This window comes from Oncorhynchus masou, chromosome 9 (genome assembly GCF_036934945.1).
Source record: "Oncorhynchus masou masou isolate Uvic2021 chromosome 9, UVic_Omas_1.1, whole genome shotgun sequence".
Taxonomy (NCBI): domain Eukaryota; kingdom Metazoa; phylum Chordata; class Actinopteri; order Salmoniformes; family Salmonidae; genus Oncorhynchus; species Oncorhynchus masou.
The window spans coordinates 33056400-33072109 of record NC_088220.1 but is presented as its reverse complement, the minus strand read 5'-3'; the positions used below and the strand labels follow the sequence as shown (position 1 = coordinate 33072109).

Sequence of the window (15710 nt, the reverse complement as noted above, 5' to 3'; positions counted from 1 at the left end):
GAAGTAGTCCAAAAGGGGGAGAAAGGGTGTAGTGGCGTCGTTGCTCACTAGGGGGAGCTCTTGGTCTCTGGCAGCCTGAACAGGGTCCCCCCTCTTATCACCTGTGTTCATCAGTCCATGCCCACTGAACACTTGGCTCTGGGTGGAATCAGACCACAGGCACATATCTATGATCAGCTTACCCTGCCACATTCCTAACCTTAAAACATAGGAGGGAGAAATACAAAAATGAGCTCAGATCAGTGTCCAGGGGCAACTTTAACCCACTCCAAACACTGACCACATCATTAGCTGTTTTCCAGTACAATTCTTAGAAACACAGACCTCTGAGGACCAGGCAAGGAATACTTTTATATTGCATATTTATGAGGGCTTTATATATGAGAGAGAGAGAGAGAGAGAGAGAGAGAGAGAGAGAGAGAGAGAGAGAGAGAGAGAGAGAGAGAGAGAGAGAGAGAGAGAGACCCCCATAGACTGCCAGCAATCTATCAAGTCCTTTCAAATCAGTGGTAGCAAATAAAAACACACAGGAAAGGGCTGTTGTGTAAGAGTATTGGGATGAATCCATTTTATTCCATTAGAAGTAAAAGTACATCCAGAATAGTAACCAATGCCTGACAATATGTGATGCGTCATCAGTGTACCACTCACCACAATGGGCACTCTAAAGTTAGATCTCAGACATAGCACTCCATTCAGTCCATCCAGGCCAGTGTACATACTCTATAACATTAGCATCTATATGGACTTGTTCTTTTTTTTCTTCATTAGATTAGATTAGATTGCAATAGAATTCCTACATTGATCTTCTAATAATGCACTACGCTTTCGATAAAGCATGTGCACTATTCCAGGCCAGAATCCACTTAAGTTACAATATGTTTGTCTTGTGTATGAATCACTTTCTTGGTATGTCTTGCCTGTGAATGTGCGTTTTGGTACTGTCTGACATCACGGACAGCTCCTTTGATGTGGGATTTTTTTTCATCCATCTTTATCAGCACGTCGTAACAAAGGAAACAACACACAAAAAGGAAAATTAGATATGTGTAACCTATGTCATACTAGGCGAGATTTGAACCGGTGAGCTGTATTTGATGTTTCTCTCTTGGCCGCTAGGGGACGCGTAAGGTCTGTGGTTTACACCTTGTGTCGATAGAGGCTCAGAAATATTGCAAACAAGTATCCCTGTTTAGTGTGAGCGCAGTTTAAAAGGAGTAGGCTGTTGGCTGCATGAGGAATACTCACACTGTGGTGCGTACAAACCTCATCAGAATAAACGTGATTGACGGATATCTGGCCTACTCATCTCGAATTCCCATGCATTATCCTCAAACAAATAGTCTACACATCAATCAATGACAATCATCTAATTATTAATTATTGTGTTCCGTTTTCCTACAAAACAAGAAATGGTGCGTTGTGGTTTTGTTAAAAACAATAAAACCCCAAACTTCCTCCCCTCTTTCAAATGTATCTTCCTCGTTAGGTATTCAGCTCGAACCAGCAACGAGGCGGGGAGCGTCACATCACATAGAGCGCTGTCCACTGTTAACAGACGTCCCAAACGTCCAATGAGGAGTGAGCTCTGCTGGTGCCCGAAGATCCCGTTGGCTGGTAGAGTAGGTGCGCTGCGGAAAAGCGAATAGTTGAGTGAACAGCATTCAGTTGTCGGAGAGGAGACCGCAGCAGTGTGTGCGCTATCGGGAGCAGATATCACTGAGAGAGAGAGAGAGAGAGAGAAAGTCAGTGGCTGTTTGAGAATAGGCATAATTAGAAAAAGCTCATGACAAAATCCATCGATTACGTGCATGGTACGGATTATGATGTTTTAAAATGTATATATGTATTTAGAGGAATCTCCTCATCACTTAAATAGCACTCCACATCATTGGAATGTGCACTGCTGCCATAAACGGACGCATCTGAAGTAGCCCAGAGCTTGTTGATTTGGCAGTGAAGACAGGCTTTTGGGTGTAATCAGACCTGCATTAACCATCACAAACAAGATGGTCCACGGTTGACGGGACTACTAAAAGACACATTTTTTTCTCCCAAAGCCTTATACATTCTGGGGACTTTCCTTGGACTAATGGTAATGGGAATTGACGCGTTAAATAAAAAAGGATAAGATTTTTTGCCAAAGTACACTTGTTCTTTGGCGATGATTGTGCTATTCCTTCTTCTGTGTATTACGAATGGAGTGGTCTCGCAGATACGCTACTCTGTGCCGGAGGAGGCGGATCACGGCACCTTCGTGGGGAATATCGCCGAGGACCTTGGACTGGACATGACCAAAATCGCCTCGCGGCGCTTCCAGGTGGTGCCTAGCTCGCGGACGCCGTACCTGGAAGTGAACATGGAGAACGGGATTCTGTTCGTCAACGAAAGAATTGACCGGGAACAGATCTGTAAGCAGAGTGCCAGCTGCCTATTACACCTTGAAGTGTTTCTGGAGAACCCACTCGAGCTGTTCCGCGTGGAGATAGAGGTCGTGGATATAAATGACAATCCGCCCAGCTTCCCCGAGACCGACATCACCGTGGAGATTTCAGAGAGCGCTACCCCCGGTACCCGGTTCCCTCTTGAGAGTGCATTCGATCCGGACGTGGGCTCCAATGCGCTGCGCACATACGACATCACCACCAATAACTACTTCTACCTGGATGTGCAGACGCAGACCGACGGGAACAAATTCGCAGAGCTGGTGCTGGAGAAGCCGCTGGACAGGGAGCAGCAGGCGGCCCACAGGTACGTGCTAACTGCGGTGGACGGGGGGCAGCCTCCACGGACAGGCACTGCTCTGCTGGTGGTCAAAGTGCTGGATTCTAACGACAACGTGCCCGTGTTTGACCAGCCGGTGTATTCGGTGAGCCTTCAGGAGAACGCACCGGTGGGGACCCTCGTTATCCAACTGAACGCCACCGACTTGGACGAGGGTCAGAACGGGGAGATAGTGTATTCATTCAGCAACCACATATCCAGCCGCGTCAAGGATCTGTTCGCCATAGATGCGCGCACTGGGCGCATCGAGGTGTGCGGCGAGGTGGATTTTGAGGAGAGCAGTTTATATCAAATATTCGTTCAGGCGAAAGATCTTGGACCCAATGCCGTGGCTGCACACTGTAAAGTCCTGGTGAAAGTGACAGACGTAAATGACAATGCTCCTGAGATCACCTTTAGCACCGTGACTGAGTCGGTGAGCGAGAGGGCAGCCCCAGGAACCGTTATAGCCCTGCTGAGCGTGACGGACAAAGATGCTGAGGAAAACGGAAAGATTCATGTTGAAATCCTCGGCGATGTCCCGTTCAAACTCAAACCCTCCTTCAGGAACTATTTCACCATTGTAACAGACGGACCTCTAAATAGGGAGAATGCTGACTCTTATTCAGTGACTGTAGTTGCCAAGGATACAGGGACCCCTTCCCTCGCAACCAGCAAATCAATCAAAGTGCAAGTCTCGGATGAAAATGACAATGCGCCAACGTTTACGCAGCCCCTATATGATGTGTATGTGACTGAAAACAATGTGCCAGGTGCTTATATCCACGCTGTGACCGCTCTGGACCCAGATGTTGGACAGAACGCTCTCATTAGTTACTCCATAATGGATTGTGATATTCAGGGTATGTCTGTGAAAACATATGTGTCAATCAATGAGGAAACGGGCTACCTTTACGCACTCAGATCATTCGATTACGAGCAGCTTAAAGACTTCACTTTCATGGTTAAGGCGAAAGATGCAGGTAGCCCCGAGCTCTCCTCAAACGCCACGGTCAAAGTGATCATCGTAGACCAGAATGACAACCCTCCCTCAGTCATTGCTCCTCTGGGTAAAAATGGCACTGCGAGAGAGCCGCTGCCCCGCTCCGCAGAGCCTGGCTACCTGGTGACCCGTATCGTCGCCATGGACGCAGATGACGGCGAGAACGCACGGCTCTCCTACAGCATCCAGAGGGGGAACGAGAACGGCATGTTCCGTATGGACTGGAGGACAGGAGAGCTGCGCACTGCCCGGCGCGTCTCAACCAAGCGGGACCCCAACCAGATGTATGACCTGTTGATAGAGGTGAGGGACCACGGCCAGCCACCCCTCTCCTCCACCGCCAGTGTGTTCGTGGTTCTAGTAGACAGCGTGGTGGAGGACCACCGGGAGAGGGGCACCGCCAAGTCCAAGGAGACCACTCTGGACCTCACCCTCATCCTCATCATCGCCCTGGGCTCTGTATCCTTCATCTTCCTCCTGGCTATGATCGTGCTGGCCGTGCGCTGCCAGAAGGACAAAAAGCTAAATATCTACACGTGCCTCACCAGTGATTGTTGCCTCGGGTGCGCCACATGCTGCAGCAGGCATGCGCGAGCCCGCAAGAAAAAGCTCAGCAAGTCTGATATCATGCTGGTGCAGAGCGCCAACGTCACCGGGGCCGGTACAGCCCAGGTGCCAGTGGAAGAGTCCGGGAGTTTCGGCTCTCACCACCAAAACCAGAACTATTGCTACCAGGTATGTCTGACTCCGGAGTCTGCCAAAACCGACCTCATGTTCCTAAAGCCGTGTAGCCCATCTAGGAGCACAGACACCGAACACAACCCGTGCGGGGCCATAGTGACAGGGTACACTGACCAGCAACCTGACATCATATCAAACGGCAGCATTTTATCAAGCGAGGTAAGAGTCCTCTCATACCTTCGAACCCCCAAAACCCACAGCATGTAATTGCTATCAGTATATTGCATATAGATTGAGATAACCGCAAACATATGCTTGTTTAAAAACATTCTCACTGCTGCTATTAGTAGGTAGATAAAATGTAATAAAAAATAAGATGCATTACGCATTGCCAGGGAATTTATTTAATTAAGCATCCCTAAAAATGACGATACTTCCTGTATGTTGCATCACCCCCTTGTTTAAACAGAGTCCTCTACAAATATGTTTGTTATTTTCCATAATACATAATCCTGCATATCCTGCCATTAATTTCCGGATCTGCAATTCAACCGAACATGATTGCTAGTTGCTAACATGTTGCGGTTGGCAGTCCTGCGGGAGATAGATTATCAATGCAATAGTAAAGATTGCAGGTTTATGTTCTGCTCAGAAGTGATTTTGAAGTAGGCTGGGTTTGGAATAAGATAAGCATAAATGAGGCTAATATATGGGTGCCTTGAAGGCTGGTGTGTGTGTGTGTGTGTGTGTTCTGTTGTCTTCGCAATGACCATGTCCCCTGTGAGAACACACACTTTACGCACACCAGTCACGATCGTGCTGAGTCGCACTAAAACAAAGATCCGTCTATAGTTGCGCCAGCAAATAGGTGCACCACTTAATTTTCTCCCTGGCAGTAGGTATATCTATCTATGCTCTCGGGTAGGAGGCCTAAAACGGCACCTCTCAAAATATAGGCCAAGATGAGAACATCACTTCAAATCTAACATCAAATATCAATAAAATATCATATATTCCTCTCTGATTCCGAGGGGTTGGGCTAAATGCGGAAGACGCATTTCAGTTGAATACATGCTGTTGAACAATTGACTAGGTATCCCCCTTTCCCTTTACCAGGTGTAATTGTTGTTACTTTGTGTTCTCATGAACATCCTGTTTTGATTATCAAATACCACCACGCCCCAAATACAGGAATGTCCCGCCTATCTCTTTCAGACCAAACATCAGCGAGCGGAACTCAGTTACCTGGTGGACAGACCTCGGCGTGTGAACAGGTAAGGAGCACTAGCACTTATACCTGGTGCCCTGCGAGTGATGTGATTGAGAGTGTTGTTTAGAGTGGCCATTCAATGCCAGAGGGGAGGGACTCTACCAGCCACAAAAGGATGCCACCAAGACTCAATACCTAGGAATGGTTTCCATTCTGGCGCTGTCCACCTGGCAATACACTCCCAATCAAGTATGATGATAATGAAGTGCAGGATAATGAATTATGATGACGGTGAAGATTGTGATATTGACATTGCGCTATTTTTTTGCCAACTTTTTATTTGTATTATTATTTTTTTTACATACGTTTGAAAATAAATGAGGCCTACCACTATCTTCAATACATTTCAATGTTCTTTCTTCTTCCCCTATTCTGTGCCCAGTTCGGCTTTCCAAGAAGCGGATCTCGTTAGCTCGAAAGACAGTGGTCACGGTGACAGCGAACAGGGCGACAGTGACCATGACGCCACCAATCGAGGTCACTCTACCGGTAAGTTCATCCACCACCGTCCCCTTGTTAGTTATTGGCTGGTTGTGCGGCTTGTTGCTCTGTCGTCATCCAGCTCTCGGGGCTGCCGTTTCTCTGTTAACACCACTGCTCTCTTCCCATTGTGGTGCTGAAATGTAAGCGACTCATTATGAGCTGCGCGAATATCGGCTGCTTTCAGAGTTCCAGACTAGTCGTGTCATACTCATTCTCCCCATCTCAGATATTGAAAATGTGCCTAGGACTTATGAAATATTGCCTATAGTGTTTTTCTAACTCTTCTGGTTTTCGTGCATTTTAGTCGTCCTGTGAACGTGAATTCGCTCTCCTGGCTGTAGCTCAATCTCGTTAATGTTTTGAGACTGTCGTTTTGCTGAATTTAAGCCTGTTGTTAGTAAAAATGCAAGGTTGTTAATGAGGGTGGGCCCGCTGCTAGGGACCACATGACGGAAACGTGACGGAATTCATAACGAGGACCGGTTGGCTTGTCATTGAGCGGTGCGGTGTGGTGTGGGAACGGGACCAAATAAATTGCGGGCGCAGACAAACAAACGATTCATTAATTGACTGCACTGGGTGCTGCAGCCCGCCCTAGGCCCCTACCACCGCACTGAAACGCATTCCTGATTGTCCGTCAGCTTTTATCTGCTCTACCTAAAGGATCACATACTGGGTTTTTACAATTGGTCTTCTCAGCTATGAATTCCGTTATCTCTTCATTAATCCGTGGGATGGCTTTGGTCCAGCCGCGCGCGCGCGTGTGTGTGTCAATGCCTATGTTGTTTTTTTTGGATAGCAACATGGTCAGCCCAGAGGGTGAACCCACATCATGCGAAACGAGCCATGTCTAGAAATAATAACAGCACTATTGTAAGCCTGTGGATATACACAGACGTTTTTAAGGAAGCGTCCTGTTTAATTGAGCCTACTCTTCTTTTAAAGCTGTATCTGGTTAGCTTGGACCTCTTTACAAAGTCACTTCTCAGATTGAACATATTTTGATGTTCAACCAAAAGGCATTTGTTTAGATGGTTGATGTCTACATACGTTTTAGCCATATTAGACGCTACAGGCGAGTATTAAGCTTCTTCGATACAGAGACGACAGGAGCTATACTTCCTCATTCATAGAACCCTTATTTACTTCATGTCGGGCTTGACCAGACTCCCAATGCTACGTGTTGACTCCATGGCGTGCTACTGAGTGGACTTTGCTGTCTTTGCTTTTGACTTTGAGTATCCTTGTATGGCAATAGGCTACTGTTGCTTTGTTATGGAATTATCGCAGAGCTTAATGTCTTTAAAGAGATTAATTGCTGTGCATTGAGTCTTTGTTTGATTAGGATAATTGATAGCGTGGCTTAGCATCGTCTGCTTGCACAACACTTGGAAATCGCCGCGCTTGTTTGATAAGTGATAATTGAGTTTGCTGACATGTCAAAACCTCATGGTTTTTCTTAATTACATGTTTTATTTCCCATGAAACATTCCCAAATTTAATGAGGACAGGGTGAACCATAGGGAAACTGTAGCACTGTGATTGTCATTGAAAATGGTGATCATTTAGGTGAATAAAGGTTTGTTGATATGGACGAAGTGGAGTACTATTCTGGTCTCAGAGATGACATAGCCTATCTTATATATACTGTTATTATGGATACATTGTCACCATACTGTTTTGGAACTTTGCAATTGGCATTCCTTCCCTCCTCACTATCCCCCTCTCCATCTTTCCCCCTCCCCATTCCCCCAGTTGCCGTGGCGAATCCCTCCTTAGGCCTGCGGTTCACGTTATCGCTGTGGTAACAGCTCGCTGATCAGTAATTCATTTTCAGACCTCTGCATACCAATTACCAAATGAAGGTTATTATCAAGACTGCTGTTTGCCCTGCTCGAGAGCCATGCACAATCAGAAGATACAGACGTACACAATAAAGTAGGGGGTCAGTGCATTTACAGACAGTCTCTCCCCCTTGAACAATCTTAATTTCTCTCTCTCTCTCTCTCTCTCTCTCTCTCTCTCCCCCCCTCTCTCTCTCGCTCTCTCTCTGAATAAGGGAGAGACGTGTTGACACTGTGCTTTCAGTGCATATTAAAGTCAGACTGATGTACTATATAGCCTTCGACTGGGGCTGTAATTCTTTTCTCATGTTTGATCGGTAAAATCGTTAAAGTACTACGGCCCAGAAATAATGTGGATATTCATTCACATCTTTTAATAAACCTTCAGCTTTATGAGGACAGGTCAATTCGATACACAGCAGTGTTTTTCCTTTCCGAGTTTCTTTCTTCTGAAGATACACCTAATGTGCCTCAGGGAACATCTAATTCCCCAAAATGTCAAGAAATATCAAAAAGTCTTGATCTGGCTTTGTAGCGGAGACGTTTCCCCGGTGTGTGTGTGTGTGTGTGTGTGTGTGTGTGTGTGTGTGTGTGTGCCTTATCACTTCTCCAGACTCTAAATGCCAGGGCATGGGCCCTATTTAAAATGCTAAAGAAATTCATATTCAAAAGCCTCGTCTTCTGATTTTTGGATATGTAAATATGTTCAGTATCCAGGGTCAGAGGTTATTGTTACATTGCTTTGGTGAAAAAAGTGCAGGTACCACTTGTTGAAATGAGGGGTAAATGTATGGTAGAAAATGCGGCCACACTATTTGGAGAGTCTGGATAGTCCCTCTGTAGATTCTCTACAGGTTATCATACTAACCACATACTATCTGTTGATAAGCAACTTCCGGCTAAGGTTAGGATTAGGGTTAGGTTTAGAATAAGGGTTATGGTTACGTTTAGGGTTAGGGTTAGGATAAGGGTTAAGGTCAGGGTTAGTAGATAGTGTTACTGATGGACTGATGGACTGATGGACTGATGGACTGTCCAGATAAAGTGTCACTGAAACCACTCATTGATCTATTGCCTATAGAGTCTCTATTAGTAGATACATAATGCCATAGGACAAACTTAACTTTCTGTGCTGACACTCAACGTGATGGTTTATTTATGGATGTTTGTTAATATTTAATAACAAACTCTCTCGTTAGGAACCTCGGCGGTTTCCCCAAGAGGTTAACGACGCCGAGCCAAATTAATCCTCTTTGTAACAGCAAATTCTCCCTATGCTGACCCGTGGAAACGCACGCGCGCAGACACACACACACACACACACACACACACACACACACACACACACACACACACACACACACACACACACACACACACACACACACACACACACACACACACACACACACACACACAACAGTCTGAAGCCTAATCAGTCTATATCATAGGATTAACTGAGGATACTGTTGGTGAGCAGTTTGGGTTTTACTCAGACACACACAACAAAGGACTTACAGTATGTTTGACTTAAAAACGTAGACTAAACCATGGACTACGACTGGTACAGATTAAGTTTGGAAAAACCCTGGTTTTGCTTAATCCCAAAATATCTATCCGAATTGAATCATACATTGATTTGATTTGTTATTCCCGGGCTCAATTGCACATTCATGAAGAATAACCTCAGAATGAACTTCCCCTTTGACAGAATGCTGATGAACTTGGGTTTATTTCAACAGTTGTTGATCTTGCAATCATTCATTGGATGTAATTGCATGGCCAGTTTGAAAGGATGTGAATAACCAAGGTAATCCAATCATTTTGAGCCCGTGGTTTCCATGATCCAATACCTTGGTCACAATAAGCTCTGAGAGTGTAGTAGTGTGGTGTTAATGGTTATAAACACGTCTTTCACTCAGCGTGAACAGGCAGACCTGCTGAGAGATCAGAGAGAGAGAGAGATCAGAGAGAGAGAGAGAGAGAGAGAGAGATAGAGAGAGAGACGACCACAGAGGGACATGAAAACACTAACCCTTTACTGACCTCTCAACCTCCAACCTCAGCCAATGATTCAATGAATTTAGCCTGTTTCTCTATTTCCAAATGGCAATTAAAACAAATACAAAATACAACACACATCGTACATAATACATGAATACGCGTCCCTCTTAGGACTTGAAGTATAGTGTATTGCATGTGCAACTTTACTGTGTATTTTAGAAGTCCTGGTTGGTTTTCCCAAAGGGCTGTTTTTGCTTGACTCTCTCTAGTGTGTCGGTAGAAAGACGGGGGTAGAAAGACCTTCTGACCTTTCCCTGTGCATGCTGGGCTTCCTAGGGTGTTTTTGCTGTGCAGCGAGGCTGAGAGTTTATCTCTCACCACGTGCACTGCTGTTTCATTAGACGGGGGGGCTGGCTTTGATCTCATATGGTGAAGGAGAGAACCATTTGACGAGGAATAAGAGATCTGAGCAGCTTGTGTTTGTGTGTGTGTGTGTGTGTGTGTGTGTGTGCTTGTTTCTCCTGCTTCCTTTTTTACCTTGTGTGAATATGAATGTGACCCCTTTATGACCCCTATCTCTCCACTCTCCCTCCCTCCCCCCTCTTCTTCTCTCCTCCCTCACTTCCCAGGCGCTGATCTCTTCTCTAACTGCACAGAGGAGTGCAAGGCTCTGGGCCACTCCGACCGCTGCTGGATGCCCTCCTTCGTGCCCTCCGACGGGCGCCAGGCGGCAGACTACCGCAGCAACCTGCACGTGCCAGGCATGGACTCCGTGCCCGACACTGAGGTATTTGAAAGCCAAGAGCAAACGGGCGATAAGTCATTCTCCACCTTTGGCAAAGAGACGCCCCTCAGCCACCTCTACCAAAACCACTACCAAAACCACCACAAAAACCACCTCCACCTCAGCCACCACCATGCCACCCACGCCAACCAAGCCGCGCTAGAGAGGAAAGAGTTTGAGGCGCTTCTGTCTAGCACGCGAGCGCCTTACAAACCCGCCTATTTGAGTGAGTATCCGATTTGCACGGCAGCTCTGTAGCTAACCCGCCCTGTTCCACTCTCTCAACCAGCCGACCCTGATCTGACCATTGACTTGAACAATACAAAAAAATAAAAAATACCAATTCGCATTGTTCCCCCATTGGCTCGAAGTGCCATGAAATTCTTTCAAGTCCACTGACCCATCTAATTCACCCCCCCCCCGTTGTCAGACTTGAACTAATTCGCTCTCTTCCTCTTTCACACATCTTCATTATCACACTCTCTATCTGTGGCGATCTCATCCTCCGACACAGTCTTCCATATCAATGTCACTCCCTCCTTCCACCACCAGCAGCCCCATCTATGTGCCTTTCTGAATTAAATGTGCCATGATCAATTCGAGTACAGTTTGGGATCCATAAGAGAGCTGTGACATCGCTGAGACGTTGACGTGGTGTACAGCTCTGTCTGATTATGGGGAGATGGATGTGTTCGCGTACAAGCTGCTTCCCTCGTTCAGAAAGGGAATGGGAAAAAAAGGAGTGTTTTTTAATCTGTTTAAAAGAATAGAGGCTAAGAGATTACCCTCTCGTTCGTATTCATCTGATGGTTTTACTCTAGCTCCTAGGATTAAAACCGTTTTAGATAATTGAGGAAAGCAGATGGAAGAAGAGGCATATTTCCATAAGGAATTTCGGTTTCAAAACTCCTTTTTGAAAGGGCAGAAAGAGAAGCATACTCATCACTGCAATTTGGTGATAATGCTTAATTATAATTTTGTCAAGCGCCGCCTTAAGTGTTGCCCGTTTCTTTCATCTCTCGACACAGCACGCTCAAAATGTTGAAACTGCCGGAGTCGCGCTGTCTCACCTACTACCGAAATACACAGCCGCGGCATGCGGCAAAAGGGAAAACATTTGACAGTCATACCAGCATTTATATTTGTATCAAAGAACTACCTCTGATGAATACAGATGAGGTAGAGACTCCATAAAGATAAAGATGGCACCTTCCTCTCTGTCTAAACCCCCTCCTCCTCCTCCTCTCTGTCTCACCGACTAAACATGGTCGTAGAGTTAATCACCAGAGGACATTCCTTGTTTAGAGGATGTCTGTTAGGGGGTCTGGTAAGGGGATAACAGGTGGACATAGGGGGGATAGTCTCATGACACTAAGAGGCTGTGTCTTTCCCTAATCTGATAAAGTAATCCGGACACACAGAGCCCCTTGTAGCCAGAGACGGCAGCCCAGGCAGGGCCCTGTGGCGGATACCGGGTCGGTCATTACCCTGATCAAACAGAGATGACATAGAGCCGCTGCTAGCTGGGGGATTGTTAAGCTGTCATGGGGTGGGGGGTGGGGGGGGGTAGCTCCATTTGTTCCTATGTCAGCCATGGCCCATTTTGAGTTAAGACTCATTCTTGGGCGTGCAATATATTCAGAGACGCAGACCCATATTCCCACGCATTATCCATGAGTGATTTCACTGAGCGGATTGAAATGATTCTACAAGAGAAGGAATGAAAGGGCTTCCTAATCGTCCTCACCTTGTTTCATTGACTGTCTTTACAACACTGAGTAAATAAATGAAGGTTGCTGTAGATGCACTGTCTGTAATCCATTCTCTCTCGCAGACAAACTTGACCCCTAATCAGCATGTCTTCTCTGCTTGCAGCGAGGAAAAGGGTTTGCTAGCTCCTTTCGCGTGGACATACCAGAGACCGCATGACTTTGCGCATTCAGTCAAAACGACAAAAACTAAATAGAGCATCAAGTTCCATTTCCTTAGCTGTACCACGTCTGACTGACATTCCTCCTATGGAACACGGAACTCTGTGGACAACATTCCCTCCGGAATTCTATTGGAACACTGCCGGCCTTGGATATTACTCTCTATGGGACTCTGGAGGGGTTGGAAGTGGTGGGGACGGACAGAGAGACACGGTTGGGAGGCGGACAGGCAGACAGCTCTACACGAGGACCCCACCGCTCTCAGCAGGACTGAGACAGAGTTGAAAACAGAACTAATAGAGGGGGAGGAGAATGAGAGGAGGAGGACGAGGGGGGAGGAGGAGGACGAGGGAGGAGATGGAGGAGGACGAGGATCTCTCCTCTCTGAAATGTGTGTGCCTGTTTACAGCACTAATGTACATCTTTTAAGAAGAAGAGAAAAAAAAAAAGAAAAAAGAACAACAAAAAAAGACAGGAAACGGAACAACGACGTCACTGAGCCCTTTAGATGTTTATACTCACAGCAGAAGCCAGTTGTACAGGAGATCTTTGTGCATTTTACATGCAATACCACTGTTTTAGACTTGACTGTTTTTCTATTCAGTTTGTGTAGTCAGGTGTCTTCTCCTCAGATCTACAGTACTTCAACTTTATAAGGAAAGATTGTGATTTCATTTTATTTTTTAAGTTCTGCTTTTGCTTTTTTCACAACATAGTGAGTCTGGACAGTGATGGGCTTCGCCTTTGAATTCTAAGCTGTTCAGTAGTTTATATAATGTGTGAGAAGTGTTAACTGTACTCTTTTAAAAAGCTTCAACATGAATATAAATCTATATATAAAATCTATCAATATATACTTTTTCTGAAGGTATGCTATCTATTCGGTGGGTTTCCTATTGTGTGTAGACAGAGGTCCATACGCTGCTTAAAGTGCTGTAGAAGGCTTGGGAGGATCTTACAGGTTGGCGGCGTTCTTACCATGAAAACAGAATGGCCTTATCTTTCACGTGAAACCAAGTTTTCATCCGGTTTGATTATTTCATTTTTTCACATTTGGATATTGAAAGTTGAAATTCATGTCTATAAATAAAAGTGGTAATAATTTAGATTGAATTCCATGGTAATTCTGTGTTATTGTAACCAAAAAAGGGTCAATTAAAAAGAACAAATCAAAAAGTGGCCAAATAATGAAAGGTGTTGTACACATGCAGTGTAAAATCTAACATACACACATACACACAGTCTTACACACAAACACACCATAATGCCAACAATAAACCGAAAAATGAGAAATGTACAGTCTGTCTCATGTGGTTGATTTTCTATGACTTGGGTATAGACATACATGTACAACATCCAATCACATCGAAGGAAATGGCTGATATGATAACATCTACAGTCGTCCTGATGTACGTTCATCGTGTGGTCAGTGGTCCTTAGATAACTTCAATTCATATTTTACTCTGTAAAGTGTCACCTGTTTCATAGGATATGTTAAAGTTGTTTTCACATTCTCCATTTCTCTTGATTTTACATGCCCCCCTCTGGGGATGCGTTCATTCTAGTGACTGATGCACGGTGAGGGCATGTTATAATCTGCATCTGAATGCAGGAAGGAAGCTCAGAATGAAACTCCAGACTATTTTTATTTTTTATTTTACCTTTATTTAACTAGGCAAGTCAGTTAAGAACAAATTCTAATTTTCAATGACGGCCTAGGTGGGTAACTGCCTTATTCAGGAGCAGAACTGCAGATTTGTACCTTGTCAGCTCGGGATTTGATCTTGCAAGTTTTCGGTTACAAGTCCAACGCTCTAACCACTAGGCTACCTGCCGCCCCAGGGTACAGGCTGCAGTTCTGGAAAATCACACTTTTTAGTTGGACACAACGTTCATTGCACTTCAGTGGAGTTCTACGCTTTGACAACCGCTACAGAGAAATCATGGGAAATATGTGTTTACTATGTTTAGCAGGGGTGGTGAGAAATGTCTACATAGGCAATACAATGATGACGTACACTACATGGCTGAACATCTCATTCCAAAATCATGGGCATTAATATGGAGTTGGTCCCCCCTTAGCTGCTATAACAGCCTCCACTCTCCTGGGAAGGCTTTCCACTAGATGTTGGAACATTGCTGCGGGGTCTTGCTTCCATTCAGCCACAGGAGGATTTGTGAGGTTGGGCACTGATGTTGGGCGATTAGGCCTAGCTCGAAGTCGACATTCCAGTTCATCCCAAAGGTGTTCGATGGGGTTGAGGTCAGGGCTCTGTGCAGGCCAGTCAAGTTCTTCCACACCAATCTCAAGCAACCATTTCTGTAAGGTCCTCGCTTAGTGCATGGTGGTATTGACATGCTGAAACAGGAAAGGGCCTTCCCCAAACTGTTGCCACAAAGTTGGAAGCACTAATCATCTAGAATATCATTGTATGCTGTAGCGTTAAGATTTCCCTCCACTGGAACAAAGGGGCCTTAGTTGGCACAATGCATTGAAGCAGGTCGCGTTCTTCTGGCATCCGTCAAACCCATATTCATCTGTCTGACTGCCAGATGGTGAAGCATCATTCATCACTTCAGGGAACGCTTTTCCACTGCTCCAGAGTCCAATGGCAGCGAGCTTTACACCACACAAGCCGACACTTGGCATTGCGCATGGTGATCTTAGGCTTGTATGCGGCTGTTCGACCATGGAAACCCATTTCGTTAAACTCCCGACAAACAGTCATTGTGCTGATATTCCTTCCAGAGGCAGTTTGGAAGTGGATAGTGAGTGTTGCAACCGAGGACAGGCGATTTTTACACGCTTATGCTCTTCAGCACTCGGCAGTCCTGTTCTGTGAGCCTGTGTGGCCTACCACTTCACAGAGCGCGCAGAGAAGCACGAGATTGAACTTCACTCAACTTTCTAGATTTCCCTCCCTTAGTTAATTAACACTATCAACAT

At 45.5% G+C, this 15710-nt stretch overlaps 1 protein-coding gene across 3 annotated transcripts; it reads left to right on the top strand.

Moving 5' to 3' along the window:
* Positions 1-1661: 1661 nt before the first annotated feature.
* Positions 1662-14054, top strand: LOC135545890 (protocadherin-10-like). 3 transcript variants are annotated; one of them, XM_064973850.1, is made up of 5 exons: positions 1662-4666; positions 5663-5721; positions 6100-6206; positions 10678-10835; positions 12708-14054. In XM_064973850.1, exons 1-5 carry the CDS (start codon positions 2165-2167, stop codon positions 12759-12761), a joined length of 2880 nt encoding a protein of 959 aa, XP_064829922.1. In that variant the 5' UTR covers positions 1662-2164; the 3' UTR covers positions 12762-14054. The 3 variants fall into 3 exon arrangements, with proteins under 3 accessions (XP_064829922.1, XP_064829920.1, XP_064829919.1); XM_064973848.1 differs by lacking the exon at positions 12708-14054 and having other exon boundaries at positions 1662-4501; positions 10678-12368; XM_064973847.1 differs by lacking the exon at positions 12708-14054 and having other exon boundaries at positions 10678-12368.
* Positions 14055-15710: the final 1656 nt, after the last annotated feature.

What these genes read in the sequence shown, in the direction of transcription:
- LOC135545890 (XM_064973847.1), top strand. Translation starts at nt 2,165, where the DNA reads ATGATTGTGCTATTCCTTCTTCTGTGTATTACGAATGGAGTGGTCTCG. An exon ending in GCAGCATTTTATCAAGCGAG is followed by an intron (nt 4,667 to 5,662) that starts GTAAGAGTCCTC and finishes TATCTCTTTCAG; the next exon opens with ACCAAACATCAGCGAGCGGA. An exon ending in CAATCGAGGTCACTCTACCG is followed by an intron (nt 6,207 to 10,677) that starts GTAAGTTCATCC and finishes CTCACTTCCCAG; the next exon opens with GCGCTGATCTCTTCTCTAAC.